Source organism: Amaranthus tricolor, chromosome 3, assembly GCF_026212465.1.
Source record: "Amaranthus tricolor cultivar Red isolate AtriRed21 chromosome 3, ASM2621246v1, whole genome shotgun sequence".
NCBI lineage: Eukaryota > Viridiplantae > Streptophyta > Magnoliopsida > Caryophyllales > Amaranthaceae > Amaranthus > Amaranthus tricolor.
Window position 1 is genome coordinate 29505411 of NC_080049.1, and position 16269 is coordinate 29521679.

A 16269-nucleotide genomic window follows, 5' to 3' on the forward strand; every position below is an offset into this window, starting at 1 on the left:
TACGTGGCATATCCCCATTTGTGGGTGTCTTGGCTTCTTACAAACGAATCCACAAGGAATCCGGTCATATCGCACAGGAGCTGTTAGTGTCTTCTTTTGATTATATATCTTCTCCCCTTAGATCTTAATTGACTTCCTCCAGCTTTTGCATTTTTATTATTATCATTATTCTCAAAAACTTATAATTAATTTTGATATATTATATAAAAAATGTCATTACCAATCGTAACTATTATAGTAGCGAAAGTATGGGTGTTTTTTATTTTTCTCGTTTACTTTTTACACAGTTTTTTAAGTGCATTTTGAGTTTTGATATCTCTAAATATTCATCATAAAAAATTATAAAAAAATATAATAAAAAAAGTATACACCAAGACGAGATCTCCATGATCTATATATGTCTTAAAATTTTAATCAAATTTTTCTCTTCAAAATAGAATATTCTAAACAGAAATAACATTAGAAAACGAAGAGAGTAATACAAAACGTCTAACTTAACCCTATGAGAAATGAGATGTGTTTATTATTCCATGCTATTAAGTGCATGCATCTGTATAGAGTACCACTATAACTATTAGCAAATTAATAATTGAGTTGATCATCTCTAGTTATTCTATATTTCCATCCCATTAAATATTGTTATGTGTTTAGAATCCCTTTTATATTTCCTCTTCACTATAATAGCTTATTGTAACAAAATTTGAAAATTTTCAGTATTAGGTAGTTGGGGTAATCACATACAGTCTTTTAACTAGAGTATTACTCCCTCTTTAATTTTTGAGTTTTAATATTTTTAATACACTTATACTCAATCATTTACTCCCTAACGAATCCCTAAATCATCTTTGAGTTTATTAACTGTTGTCACGAAATTTCCACCCCAAAAATTTCCACCAACATTCAAGAATCACCAAAAAAAACTCATTGAAACCCTCCTACACCTTCAAACAACCTTCAATCAACACATATTGATTTAAATTCTTACAATTAATTTCCACTCAGGCTAAATACGGCACAACAAATATCTTGGAGACCCTATTTATTTTTATGTTTTGTAAAATGGGACCTTTTATTATTATAAGATAAAAAAAATTCACTTTGAGAAAAATAATTCATGACAAAATATTTTATATAATATTATATTACTTCAAATAAAAAAAATTTATAAACAAATCACTTAAAAATTGTTGTTCGATACTGGGTTTAAATAACACCCTTTAATATTTTAGGCCTCTTATTTCAAGGGACCCAAGACAATCGACTACCCAAAATACCAAAAAACTATCCATGTACATCATGAATACTTTTGAAACTAAATGAATTTATCTATATTTTTCTATCAGATAAACCATTCATTGCTAACAGATTTCAAAATTTAATGAGATATACTCACTAATAATAAATATATTTTATTTATTTATTTATAGTAGGTAATTTACCGATCAACTTAATTTTTTCTAACTTAATATGAATGCGAATGATTTTCGCAATGTACAAGGAAAATACAGAATTAAAGTGCAATTTGAAGAGAAAGTGTGGGAGAGATTCCATAATTCTATAAAGCTTTGGTATATGCAACTTCAAGTCCCTAGGCCAACTAATAATGACATGATAGAAAAGGAGAACAAGCCAACAATGATCTATCTTTTTTTTTCTTGCTTTATATTTGGTGCAAAATATTTGCTCCAAACTGTAATCTTTTATTTACAAAAATATTATTATTAATAACGAGTATAATTATATGAAAAAAAATAATTGAAAAAATTAATATCAATTATTTACTTTTTTATAAACTATTTAAAATAATATAATAAATAAATTATTTAACAATACTCCATATTTATTCTATCAAAAATAATTCACAAATAAATACTTAACAATCTTCTCTTTAATACATACTTTTGTTCATCTTTCAAAAATACTCTCAACTTTGTAATAAAAAACATACTGTAGATTATTAAGAGAAGATTATCCCAATAATTTTAAATATTTATAGAGTAAACTAATTATACTAGTGTTTATTTTGAGACAATTGACAAAATTATTATACATTATATGCAATAAATATTTATTATAAGTAAATCAATATTGTAATCAATTTTAAATTTTAAAATTTTGTTGATGAAAAAGTGTATACTTATGACTTAAAGCAATTGCCAACTCCATGTACGTTCAAGTTCTTGCATTTTTTTTTTTATTTGATAAATAATAGTAGTAGTTGAAATTTTAAGATTTCCTCGGATGAGGCCCTTGTGCTGGCTATAAATGTGGATGTAATTGATGTTTTTTTTATATGTGAAATATTTCACTTGATGAACCGAGGGCATATAAGATTTGAAGTCGAGACCCTTCTATTAAGTTGGGTCTTCATCATAGTTAACTCTGAGTTGAGAGTCTCAAGGTGAAATATTAATTATAATTTTTGAATTACTAAATGTAATATTAAACACCCTAAACTATAAAATATTAAAGTATTGTTTTTCTAATTTTTTGGATGAATCCAAAATACAAGCTCTTATTCCCTCTTATAGAGTTGACTCTAAATATCATGTCAATAAATTAACTCAACCAAAAGTGATTAATAAAGTCTAATCATATTTTATATACTATAATCATATCATAACCTCTTAAAACCGACAGTCAAGCATCTTTATATTCTTGACTTATTAATTTATATTTTGTTTTTTAATTTAAGACATAATTTTTGTATAATAATAGGGGTAACGTACAAGCTGTTAAACCGTCTTCTAAAGCTATTGGGATGATATGTGAAAGGAATCCAATTATTTACACTTGAGAAACAAGATGATGAAGTAGCTTTTAAATCGTCAAACTGTCATTTGATTCACCCAAAAAAACCATGGATTCTAAAATTTAATCGGTGTGACTTGTGAGAAAAATATAAAAAATAATTGAAATAGCTTTGAATATAACTACTTTATTTTTGAATCTAGAAGATTAAAAAATAAGGAGTTTATATTTCGTAATTTATAGTAAAGAGGATTTTCTCTTATACAAAACACATTATATTTTCTTCTATTCATCCTAAGTGTCTTATTTTCTTATTTGTCAAGTTACCATAAATGTTTCATTTCTATGTTTAGTTGTTAATTTTATCAATTCACCCTTATTGAACTTAACTTTTTTATACGTTTTATACTTACTAATCTCACTTTTAAAAACACTATACTTTTTTCTTTTATAAATGGTTCTATTTAACCACCTAACATTTGACCACCTGATAGAAATAGGCGCAAAAATCAAATTGAGAAATTAATGGTTAATTTTGCAACATTGACGTTAATATGAAATGCTTTCTACATTCATCTACTACTAATAAAATTTGCAAAGAGGATATTAGCTCCTCCCTTGCTACTAACTTGAATTAATCGACTAAGTTGATAAATATTTTTGTTGCATTCTAATTTAAAAACTCATTAAAAATGTAGTCAAATAAGAGACTAAAATATGAGAAATTATTAGATGATGATTCATAATCCAAAATAATGGTATAACCTACATATAGAATATTGGCAATCAAAATATTGATTCCAAATAATGCGGTTCGACAACTATATCGCTTTATCAGCGTATCATCTTGAACTATACCACTTTTTAACATCCCCATAATAGGTCAAATTTTCGAAAATATTTTTAAAGAAAAACATACATATATCAATGCTAATCATGAAAGTGTTACCGCCATATCTATTCTTGATAAAAATATTTTATACAACTGAAAGTGATGTTTAGACAGGGCATGACTCTAATAGAAACTAATTTTCTAGTTGAACCTCATTCTACGATCCCCACGCGATCAATAACCTGCAAAATAAGAATGCAAGAAAAATAAAGGAAAATCTCCCAAAGTCAAAAAATTGAGTGATTGCAACTCCATCCCGTAAAAACAGTTTAGTTTGAAAATAATTTAAGAAAACAAAATATAATTGAGTTGAAAATAATTTTGGAAAAAATATAAAGCGGAGTTAAAAAAAAATCAATTTATGAAAACATTATATATCACATAAACCAATTTATTTGATATTTAATAATGGCAACACATATCCAATTATTAACTTGAGGGAACGATAATGCTAGTAGGTTGAGGCTTTACCCCTATACCTACTTCATCAAGAAGTCGCGTCACCCCAAATAATTCATCAAGGCCAGCAGAGTAGCAGAAATAATACCCTGTCGACAGCTATACTAACCAAATAGAGCAACCTGTTCATCATCCTTATACTTGGATCACAACAAATATAAGAGTTTCATTTTCCTCGTGTTTTAATTTACGTGATTCAATAGATTTTAATAATTAGTCGCGAGCACACAAACATACATTATTTATTTTATTTTAGGATCATAAATTTTCCCAATAAAAAAAATATCTCAAGAATACCCAACTGAAATCTCATTTTCCAAATCACCATATTAACATCAATTGGTGGCGACAAAAATTAATATCATAAATATTTTTCTTTCAAATTAAATCATATCTAATTTCGTTATCAAAATAATAATATAAATCTTATCAAAATAATAATTATAAATTGAAAGTTTGACAAAAATAATAGTAAATATAATTTGAGAATATATAAAACATAATATCATACGAAATAATAACATATAAAATCATGCGTCTCATTTAAACACATTAATTATCACTTAGCACATAATACTAACGGGATAGTCCCAACTGGATGGACATTGAGCATTACTTTGTGAAACGAGCCTAGAATATAAATGTACGTTCCTATCAAACTTTCTTTACGAACTTAACGTTCGAAATATAATCGTTGTTTGTAATTTGTAGATAGAATATGTAAAAATACTATCAAGGTGAAAAATAAATTGATAATAATAAATGTGAAAAAACACAAATGGACGATGAGGAAAAAAAAATAAAAAAGAAAAAAAAAATTAATACAGTGAAATAATTTAAAGAGTAAAAATTGTGTAATTCTTAATAGAGGAATAATGTTGGATAGAATTAGAGGGAAGAGTGGAAAGAATAATGGAATTAAATGATGAGTTATTTTAGGTAGGGGGGAAGGAAGTTTAATTTTGAATTTTAATGAGTTTTTCAAATTGAATTATTTTTTTTATATTAAAACTACTCCTAAATCTTTGTTTTTTTTTTCTTATTTTTATTTTATTTTATTTATTTATTTATTTTATTTAAACCTAATCTTTTTTAGTTTTAAACGTATAATTTTCTAAATAAATTTATTATTTTGTTTAAATTTTCTAAATTTTACATTATTAATAATTTATTTTCTTGTTTTTATTTTATTTATTATTTTTTTAATAATATCTCGGATATTACAGATTTATAGAGATAAAATTAAAAAAATTCATAATATGATAAACTCTCAAAGTATATGATGTTAGTTCACCAAACAAAAATAGGCATATATATCTCTATCATATTTAATTTACCACATTTGCTATGTTAATGTGTCCCAAAAAATTAGGCTCATTTCTATATTGGGATTTGATACCACTTTTTTTATTTTCTATGTTTTGTCTATTATTTTTACATTATTTATTATTTTTATCTATTATATTTAATTTTTTGTCTTTGTGTTAAAAGTAAATGGGGTTAAATGACTGAAATAGACGGTAATAATAGTTGGAGGAGCATTTAGGTTAGTCTAATTCATGAGATTAGAATATTAACCTTTTTCTTAGTTGTAGCAACATATGGTTTGTGTTCTAAGTAACTTGATTGGAAAAAGGCCATAAAAAATGTTGTAAAAGTCCTATAAGAAGGGAAGAAAGAAAACCTTAAAAGGAAGAAACAGAATGAGTAAATAGAAAAAGGAAAAAATAAAATAAATAAAAGTAATGGAAAAGGTAGTCAAGACATTGTATGTTGACCAAAAATGCCATAAAATTGATAAAAAAATCTACAAATCTTAAAAGTTGGCAATGTCAGTTGGTAGGCTAGACCTATGCATTTTGCATTATTACACCAAGTACCACTTTTTTCGGTAAACAATCATTTATTAGTACTCTTACAAAAAAAAATAATAATAAAAAAAAAAAAAACAAAATCCTACCACATAAGAGTGATTTGTGAACTTCACAAATAACTGTTATTTACTAAGACCTTCTCACTTATTTACACATACTCGGCTGAACACATTTAATTAGTTAGTGTTTGGCATTTTTTATTTTTTTATTTTTTTGTTAAACAATAATAAATTACACTATTAAGTATAAAAAATATTTCATTTAAAAAAAATATTATAAAATATTTAAGTTGGCTGAAAACTGGTTTAAATTAAAAGTTACTTATAACTATTTTTTTCACTGGCTTTTTGATTTAGGTTTATTGTTTTTTTTTTGCAAAAAACCAAAAACTAATATATTTTTTACCAAAGATCTCTGAAATAGTAATCTAACAAATTTTTGCCCGATTCTTAATTTACCGGTACTCACTCTATTTCCAAAAAATAAACCTTAGTACAAATGAGGTAAAATCAAGATAAATGAAAAGTGGTGAAAAAGTATTTATTATAGATAAGTGGGATAAATGTATGGATAAGATGAAAATATAAGTTAGATTTGTAGATGGTAAAAAAAAATAGAAGTGAGCCAAATAAAAAATATATGAGATGATTAAAATAATGTAAAAAAAATTATAAATTAAAATATAAGTGTAATAATTTTCTTAAATTTCATTGGGTGTATATAAAGTGTATTAGATAAAATAAAAGTAAACGACATTGAGATATAATAAGTAATTTAATTTCTGCAAATTAGAGTGTAAGTAGAAGAATGTTTTTGAATTCTACACCAAATAAAATGATTCCAAATTAAATAAGAAAAACATTGTAAATTTTTTGAGATAGTCTAAGTAAATAACAATGATTAGTAATATTGACAAATTATCCTAATGTGGAAGAAATTGATTAAATGAGGCTTTTAGGATTTTAATTTTTTTTTTTTTTGTTTTGTTTATCTTATTAGTACTTATTTTTTCATTTTGTGGTGATTTACAAATCATAGTAATTGATTAAAAATTTATGAAAATCTTCAAATGGGAAATATAAAAAGAATAAAATAGAACCGATGACTTAAATTATTTGTTAGTACTTCTATATTATTCCAATATAACATTCTCTTATCTTTTTTAATTTGTATTATTTTTCATTTTAATTTGTCTAACTAATTTCTTTCGTTTTATAATAATAGTCACATTCTCCTTCTTTCAATCACATCCATATTTTCTTAACTCACCATTTATTTTTATCTTTTAATTATATTTATCATATTCTCCGATCCAATTCATTTTTCCCTTAATTTCATCGATTTTTTTAATTTGTGTAAAGTTTGAGGCACGTATGGAGTATTATTGACAGTAGCAGTGGCGGTGGTTAATCATCAAGAGCTCTCGTTTTTATGCAGGCGTGGGTATAAAACCAGGACCTTTGCCTTTACTCTTTCCTTTTTACTTTCTATCTTCCCTCTTTCTCTCACAAATTTATTTGCTTAATTTTTCTTGCAACTCTTAGTTTCTGCTCCTCCTTCAAACTTGTAGAATCCAGGAGTATTTCTTTTGAACTCAGACATTTGAAAGACAAAATCTTAGTTTGTGGGCTATACAAAAATCACACAAACAGGGGATTAAAAGGAAGTGAACAAAACCAACAAAAACCCAAAATTCTATACAGTTTTCTTCAGTAAAAAGCTTTAATGGAGGTCAGACTACTAAAAGTTGCTCAAAATCTGAAATGGGTATCTTTTATCTCTCCAGTTTTAGTTGATTTTTCCCTTTCCTCAGTCCCCTCAATGATTCAGTAAAGAGGGGTCATTACTCAAATGTTCCGACTAGGTTTTATGTTTAATTTCAGTACTGGGTGTTATTTTTTATGCTGAAATCAATTATTTGGCTCAAATTTAATGCACTAATTGTAGTATTTTCTGTCAGCAATTTCCTAGTGTTGATTAGATTCTTATTGGTATCTCTCTCTTCCCTTATAGAGTAGTAAAGATCTCTCTCTCTCTCTGGTACCAATTTTAGTTTCTTTACAAGTTCAGTCAATTTCTCTTCAAGAAGCTGTTGTAGGCTGATAACGCTGGTTGTAATCTAAGTACATGGAAATGGGTGCATAAATTTGGATGCTATGTCATTTTCAGCTCATTGATTGAAGTGGGTACTTGACTTTTCTATTACCCTCTTTATGTGAACTAGCCATAACTAGCCCTCATCAGTCTATAGCAGTCAATAGTTCTTCTGTGGGTTAATTGAGCTTCTTTAGTTATTTGTGGTGGGGAAGGGGGAATCTCTGTCATTTCCTCTTAATATATTTGGACATTTTTTCTGTTTTTTAATATTCAATATGCATTATTTCATTTGATTGTGATTTATAAACCCTGTTCAATTTTCTGGCTTTTTGTTGGCTTTTTAGGTTTCTGATCTTAATTCAATTAGGGAATTGGGATTCTTGTGAGGGTTTTTTGGTTCTTTCTCCTACTTGTGTAAACTTTAAACCATTTGAAATTTTGAAAAATAGGAGTGAAGAGGATAGAGTGAGTCAATTGTTGTTATGGATGTGAATGATAAGGATAGATTGGAGCTAGAAAAGGGGAATGATGAATCATTGAGCTATCATCCCCTTGGTATATCGTCGGAATGGAGATATGATATTCCCAATTTCACTAATTCATCAATGGGTTTAGTTTCAAGTGGGAATTCTATGGATGTTTGTGGAGATGCTGTTGGACCTTCATGTTCGTCTAGTTCTATGGTGGATTCATATCCTCCAACAGTTTGGGAACATCCTGTTAACTCACAACCCTTAAACTTTAGTGAAATGAATGTTCATAGTGGTTCGGGTGTCTCTGATCCACTATCAATGCTCAAAGGTAGCTTAGTTTTACCCGGCATGTCAGGGATGTTGCCTCATAGCTTATCCCAATTTCTGGCTGATTCTGCTTTCATTGAGCGTGCTGCTCGGTTTTCTAGCTTTAGTGGGGAGCATTTTGGGGATATGTTGAATCCTTTGGGTATCCATCAATCCTGTAATCCTTATATTCGAGACGGGATTATGATGCATGGTTCACAAGATGTATCGTCAGGAAAGAACTTTAAAGCGTTGGCTGGTACTGGTAGGCATCCGCAAAAAGCTGAGGTGAGCTTAGCTGATACATCCAAGGATGTTTCATTGCGACTTGTGGAAGGTAATTCACCGAAAAATGAGATGACGGTTGAGAAGTCTCGTGATGAAGTTAAACAAGGTGCTTCTGTGTCTGGAAATGACTCTGATGAACCCGAGTTTAGTGGTGGAAATGACATGGCCCACGATGAGGGGGTCTCGTTAGCTTCTAAAGGTGCAAAGAAAAGAAAACGGAGTAAGCAGGTAACTGAAACTAATGTATCCCGGAATTGTTTCTAGTTATTCTCCAATATTCTCACATTCTGTATTGTATTCAAATGTTAGGATATTGCGGCCGAGCAACACAATGTAGATCAGCAGAAGGGGGAACATAACTCGACACCGACGAATAATGAACCTAATGAAAAACATCTTAAACAGAATTCCCAGCTTTCTGATTCACCGAAGGAAGAATACATTCATGTGCGAGCACGCAGAGGGCAGGCTACTAACAGTCATAGTCTAGCAGAAAGGGTATAAATTTCCCTTGACTTAGTGAGTTTACTTTAGACTATGGTTCGATCTTTTGCCTTTTATTGATGATCATTCAATTTAATAGGTTAGGAGAGAAAAAATCAGTGAGAGGATGAAATTTCTTCAAGATCTAGTACCCGGTTGTAGCAAGGTGATTTCTGAACCTAATCTCCTTTAGTCCTTTGGGTCCGTTCTATACTTCTATCTTTCGGGTTTTTCAACTTAAGCTCGCTTTTGCAGGTCACTGGCAAAGCAGTAATGCTGGATGAAATTATAAACTATGTACAGTCGTTACAGCGGCAAGTTGAGGTATGCAAATTAGAGTTTCCATTTCTTCTTTTTCTTACTTGATCGTGAATTCATGATATCAGTCACCGACTCATCCTTCTGCTTCCACTTAATGTTTAGTTCAATTCCTATATCCATTGAATGTTTGTTTCCGATGAACTTTTGAGATATGCAACTTTCATCGTCGTGACTACAAAAATTTGTATCAGGAATTTTATGCCTTATGTACCAGCTGTCTGTGGCTATATATCGTTGCTCTTGTTTGCTTCACACATATTCCTCATGGGTTACGCTTCGTTTTTTGGTTCTGTTTTTACAGTTTTTGTCGATGAAATTAGCAACAGTTAACCCTCGATTGGACTTTAGCAGTGAACGTCTTCTTGCCAAAGATGTGAGTAGCCTTGAACGGGTTTTGTTGCTGAACTGTGTAATGAGGTTTGCAAATCGAATTTTGGCTAACCTCATCTCTGGTGCTCAATGTTTCACAGCGGATGTTTTCTGCACGAGCTGGTCCTTCATCTGGTCTTGTATTTTCCCCAGATATTCCAATGCCTTATCCCTCCCTTCACCCGACTCAAGCACCCATGTTGCCACCTGGTCTTCCCGGCACCGGAAACCCTTCTGAAACTCTGAAGAGGGTGATTAATTCGCAGTTGCCAAATATGGAAGGAGGGTACAAAGACCCCATTCTGCAGGTGATTTTTGATCCTTCGGAAATCTTTTTCTGCTCTAGTTTCCGTATTTCACGACCTTTTTTTAAATACGAATATGTTTGAACAGCTGCCTAACATGTGGGATGGTGAGCTTCACAACATTGTGCGAATGGGCTTCAACGGCAATCCTCCGCTTGACCATGAAACAAACTGTTAGAACTCTTTGCCTCGCAGCCTCGCCTTATGTTCTTGCTCAGAATCAATTGTTCTCATCCTCATTAGCCTCGAAATATGCAGGTTCTGAACCGCAGGAGCAAATGAAAGCCGAATGTTGATTTCTCTACTTAGTAACATGCTGCTCATACATTTCTAGCACATTTTCACTCCTCATGCACATTGAATGCCAGACGGTAAAGAGAATCTATGATATAGTGAAGCATCGACAAGTGACCTAGAATTCGAGCTGTATATTCCTAACAACTAATGTTTTTCAGAGAACATAATTCATCTCTGGACTTCTGATGCTTTATAGAATTCGAGCACGACTTTGCGAAGATGTCGGATAAGCCATTCTTAGCATGATATGATGTACAGCCTCAGGGATATGCTAAATGCTAGTTGTGAGAAATTATTTATCTTTAGTTATGTAGACATGAGCCATAACTACTACTGTTCATTGATCTTTGATTCTTTGATCACATCATGTTTATGGAATGCAGTGTAAAATTTGTGTAATTCTTTGGTTGTAGTTATTACTGAATAATGGGTACTAGACTACTAGTATATTGGCTTTTTGAAGCATAGCAAACACTTTTTTTAGTATGGAAGAAATAGTCTAAGATTCTGCATACTAGCATATAGTTTTACTAAATACTTTATAGTTTGACCTTAAAAATATGTTGCTAAGTAATTAAGATTTCAATAGATTACTACTAGCATTCAAAACACCGACTTTAATAAATTAACAGATCAACTCAAATATGTTAAAATAACTACTTAAATAAGTTGGAGTAATACTTACTTAATCGGCATAGTATGCCAACTTAAACAAATTAAAATACTTCCTTCAACAGGTTAAAATATCAATTTTAATAGATTAACAACTTAACAGGTTAAAACATAACTTCCAAATAATTTAAAATAGTAAAATACCAATTTTAATAGGTTAAAACACATACTTAAATATATTAAAATAACAACTTTAAACATCAACTTTAATAAGTTTAAACAACTTAAAAGTATGTATTTGTTTTAAAATCTGATTTTTTTTCTAATTAACATATTGAGTCGGGCTAAATAAAGGCATTTCTAAAAAAAATCATCTCCATTAACTCGAAGTTAACTCAGCCTCCTAAAAAATTCAACTGATCCGATCCCAACACTGATGGGTCTAGTCGTTAGCCATGCAAACGCATCATCTCATCGTTTATATTCAAAATTGAACATTTGGCTAAAAAAATCACAAAATCTAAATCCACGTTCAAGTATGAGATACCGCAACTTTTAATGGTCAAAAATTATGTCTTGTACTTCCAATTACTACAGTTTACTACTCAAAAAATGTTGTCATTCCCAAAACTTCAAACAAGCAAAGAAGATTCATGGCTTTATCATCAAAGCCCAGGAACACCAACATACTTTCCTATCAAATACTCTTATAACTACTTATAATCATTTCGGAAATGTAAAGTATGCCCGCCATGTGTTCGATCATATGCCCCAACCAAATCCTTTCTCTTGGAATATTTTACTCTCGGCTTATTCCAAGTCTGGTCGTCTTGTTGAAATGCTGGAAATATTTAACTGTATACCCATTAAAGATGGTATTTCATGGAATGTGTTTATTTCTGGTTATGTTAACTGTAGGAGATATGGTGATGCTGTGAGAGCTTATAAAACTATGTTATTGGAGGGAACTATGAGCTTAAATAGGATAACATTTTCGACGATGCTCATGTTATCATCCGACATGGGTTGTATTGATTTGGGTAGGCAACTTCATGGACAAATTATAAAGTTTGGATTCCTTTACTATGTGTTTGTGGCTAATCCATTGATTGATATGTATTCCAAGTTAAATTATGTATATGAAGCGCGGCAAGTCTTTGAGGAAGCACCAGAAAGCAACTTGGTGATGTATAATACTATGCTTGCAGGGTATTCACGTCTTGGTATGTTCAAAGAATCGTGGTGTTTGTTGCACCGTATGCCATATAAAGATTCAATTACATGGACTACTATGATTACAGGACTAACTCAAAATGGGCTTGACAAGGAAGCTGTTGTTTTGATGAGAAGGATGCAAAGGGAAGGTTTTCCCATGGACCATTTCACTTTCGGAAGTGTCTTAGCTGCTTGTGGGAGAATGGGAGTCTTGAAAGAGGGAAAAGAACTTCATGCTTATATTATAAGAACAGGGTATCAAGGGAACATTTTTGTTGGTAGCGCGCTCGTTGACATGTATAGCAAGTGTAATTGTATAAGATATGCAAAAACAGTATTCAAGAACATGACTTGCAAGAATACTATCTCATGGAGTGCAATGCTAGTGGGTTATTCTCAGAGTGGATTATCAGAGGAAGCCATTAAAACTTACCTCGAGATGCAAAAGAATAGAATTGAACCAGATTACATTACATTAGGTAGTGTTATTAGCTCATGTGCTAATTCCGCTAGTCTAGAAGAGGGTGTCCAATTTCATAAACAAGCTTTAGTATCCGGTTTACAATCGTTTGTTTCTGTTTCTAATGCACTTATTACCTTGTATGGAAGATGTGGAATCATTGAAGATTCATTAAGGTTGTTTGGAGAAATGAATATCAGGGATGAAATTTCCTGGACTGCATTAATTTCTAGTTACGCACAGTTTGGAAAAGCCCGCGAAACACTGCATTTATACGAAGAAATGGTTTCTGAAGGGCTTAAACCTGATGAGACAACATTTGTAAGCATTCTTTCGGCATGCAGCAGAGCAGGTTTGGTAGAGGAAGGAAAGCAGTATTTCGAATTGATGGTAAATTTACATGGTATTGTAGCAACTCCTGAGCACTATGCTTGTATGATCGATCTTTTTAGTCGTGCAGGGCGGTTGGAGGAAGCAAAGAGTTTTATCTCTGAAATGCCTTATAACCCTGACGCAGTTTCTTGGGGTACACTGCTGAGTTCTTGCAGATTTTTTAGTAACATTGAAATTGGAAAATGGGCCGCGGAAAAATTATTTGAACTGGAGCCGCAACACTCTGCAGGCTATGTCTTGCTTTCAAGTATTTATGCTGCCGAAGGAAAATGGCAACATGTGGCTCAACTGAGGAAGGGAATGAGAGACAAAGGCATAAAAAAGGAGCCTGGTTATAGCTGGATTAAATTCAAGAATAAAGTGCATGTTTTCTCTGCTGATGATCAGTCCAGTCCATATATGAACCAGATATATGCTGAGATGGAAAAGTTAGACCTGAAAATGGTTGAGGAAGGTTATAAACCTGATCTGAGCTCTGTTCTTCATGATGTAGAGGATTCTGAAAAGATACGAATACTGAAGCATCACAGCGAAAGACTTGCAATATTTTTCGGTTTGATATTTGTGCCACCTGGTCGTCCCATACGAGTGGTTAAGAATCTTAGGGTCTGTGGTGATTGCCATACTGCAACTAAATTCATATCTAAAATTACTCAGAGAGAAATACTTGTTAGAGATTCTGTTCGGTTTCATTTATTCAAAAATGGAACTTGCTCATGCGGAGATTTTTGGTGATTTGTTCTTTTGGGGAATGCTGTTTTGAGTTATCAGTACTTCATGACAGTGTGGACTTTGAGTTAAGTACTCCTCTTTGTTCCTTACACCCATAGTGAAAAAATGTGGTTTTGTTCGTGATTGTAGTAATGGTCACGGTGACGGGTAATAGGTGATTTGGTGGTTGTATTGCCGGCCGAAATCATGCGATATCCCTTAAATGGTCCAAAACTCGGTTTCGCACACCTCTACAAAATGGGTAGTGTCAATTCGTTAGGATCGACCTTGTTTTTGCACTATGATTACATCATGATTGCAAAATTTTTGCATCTATGGGGCCATATTGAGAAGAGGGATAAGTTAAGTAAGCACTTAACATTTTTCTCATGACAAGACAAAAGAGGAATGCTTGGTCCCAGCTGAATCTGTATCACTCATGGTGATTCGATTCTTCGACTATGAGATTTTTGCTCTGAGTGACGGTGTTGCTCATAATGCTTACTTGAATTCTGATACAACACACAATCCTAAAAAGGCGCTTAGGAAGGGGATTGGCTGGTGAGCCTTCAACCTTGTTTGGAACTTCATGTGTGCTTTTTTCTGTAACACTCTTGTTAAACTGAAAATAGTACTCGGAATATAAAATATAACACATTCAAATTTCTTCATCCCATCAAGTCAAACAAAGTGCAAGTGTGTGAGATTGAAGGTGCTTGAAACCTTGGTGTATTGTTTTTATTCTATACTTTGTCTTATATTCTGATTTTAAACCATTATGGTAGTACTATTGATCTTGTTACTGATAACTTTTTTTTTATTTAATTATAGGGACAATAGGGTTGGCTGGAAAAGAAGAGGGTTAGATGAGATTCGATCTTAGGATCTTGTATGGAAAAGGCAGTATTTACTTCAACTAAGATAAGAGCCGATTCTCATTGTTATTGATAACTCTTAACCCATGTACTTAAAGTTCTAAGGGATTCCTATAGCCGTGGAAACGTCCATACTGATGCTGATGCTGATGCTGATGCTGTTGCAGTAGAAATCTGTATCTAATGGTATTGGCTCTGTGTTATGCTGCTTCATTTCCATGTTTCCTAAACTTTGAACTGGGATACTTGAACTCAATTGATTGAATTTCATGCTTGCTCTTAGAGCATTACTCGTATTATGTGTATTTTTTTTTGGCTTTTTTGGATTTGCTATATTTAACTAACATTGAAGATCCAAACGTAATAATCCAAATTAAACATTGAAATACTTTACATGATTGAGGTTTTGTAATTGCTCTTACAACTCAAACAAAAGGGCTTTTTTTATCATGGGGTAAGAATAATCTCCTATAACCAATCTTCCGGATAGCTATAAGAATTAAACATTTATCAAAAGTGTAAAAGGGACATCTTCAACTAATAGCCAAAGAAATTAAACTCAAAAAGCTTAGTGACACCTAAAAGTGTGAAATGGGGCAAGGCCTTGTTAAAAGCTCTATGACACAGCCTATTTTTAAATAGTTAAATCCATTAAATTTTAAAATTAGATAGAAGTATAAAGTATTTTTTTATTTCTCTTTTATGTAACCAATGTCCTAATGCCATCTACCCTTAAAAGGTTTCTGTTTTGTACTAGCTCAGCCCAACTTATTAAAGAGATTATAGTGACCCGGCCTAATGAACACTTCTAGTGATATTCATAGTTCAATTATATAGAAAAATTACAAAATTATTATATAAGACGATCTCACCATAAGATACGCTTCATACATATACTTCCTCTGGTTTTTAATAATTGCTAGATAGTGACATTTCTCTTCACAAAATGTCACTATCTGTAGCAACTAATAAAAACCAGAGGAAGTAGATAACATAGTCGAATTAACATAAATTATAAGAATATAAACCTTATATTTTGAAGTCATCTCACAATATTTTAACGGAGTAGCTGAAGAAAAAGTGGGTAC

General features: G+C 31.3%; 2 protein-coding genes across 8 annotated transcripts; both read left to right on the forward strand.

The window, feature by feature from the left end:
• The first annotated feature begins 7234 nt into the window (after window positions 1-7234).
• Window positions 7235-11429, forward strand: LOC130807492 (transcription factor bHLH49-like). 5 transcript variants are annotated; one of them, XM_057672707.1, is made up of 9 exons: window positions 7297-7743; window positions 8418-9368; window positions 9450-9638; window positions 9724-9789; window positions 9879-9947; window positions 10246-10317; window positions 10415-10621; window positions 10707-10791; window positions 10877-11429. In XM_057672707.1, exons 2-9 carry the CDS (start codon window positions 8556-8558, stop codon window positions 10912-10914), a joined length of 1539 nt encoding a protein of 512 aa, XP_057528690.1. In that variant the 5' UTR covers window positions 7297-7743; window positions 8418-8555; the 3' UTR covers window positions 10915-11429. The 5 variants fall into 5 exon arrangements, with proteins under 5 accessions (XP_057528692.1, XP_057528690.1, XP_057528691.1 ...); XM_057672708.1 differs by having other exon boundaries at window positions 8523-9368; XM_057672710.1 differs by having other exon boundaries at window positions 7297-7707.
• A 468-nt stretch (window positions 11430-11897) lies between these two features.
• On the forward strand, window positions 11898-15478 carry LOC130807494 (putative pentatricopeptide repeat-containing protein At1g68930). Of its 3 annotated transcripts, none has more exons than XM_057672713.1 (2): window positions 11898-15018; window positions 15138-15478. In XM_057672713.1, the coding sequence occupies exon 1, from the start codon at window positions 12099-12101 to the stop codon at window positions 14328-14330; it is 2232 nt and encodes a 743-aa protein (XP_057528696.1). In that variant the 5' UTR covers window positions 11898-12098; the 3' UTR covers window positions 14331-15018; window positions 15138-15478. The 3 variants fall into 3 exon arrangements, with proteins under 3 accessions (XP_057528696.1, XP_057528697.1, XP_057528698.1); XM_057672714.1 differs by having other exon boundaries at window positions 11898-14867; XM_057672715.1 differs by having other exon boundaries at window positions 11898-14391.
• The last annotated feature ends 791 nt before the right edge of the window (window positions 15479-16269 follow it).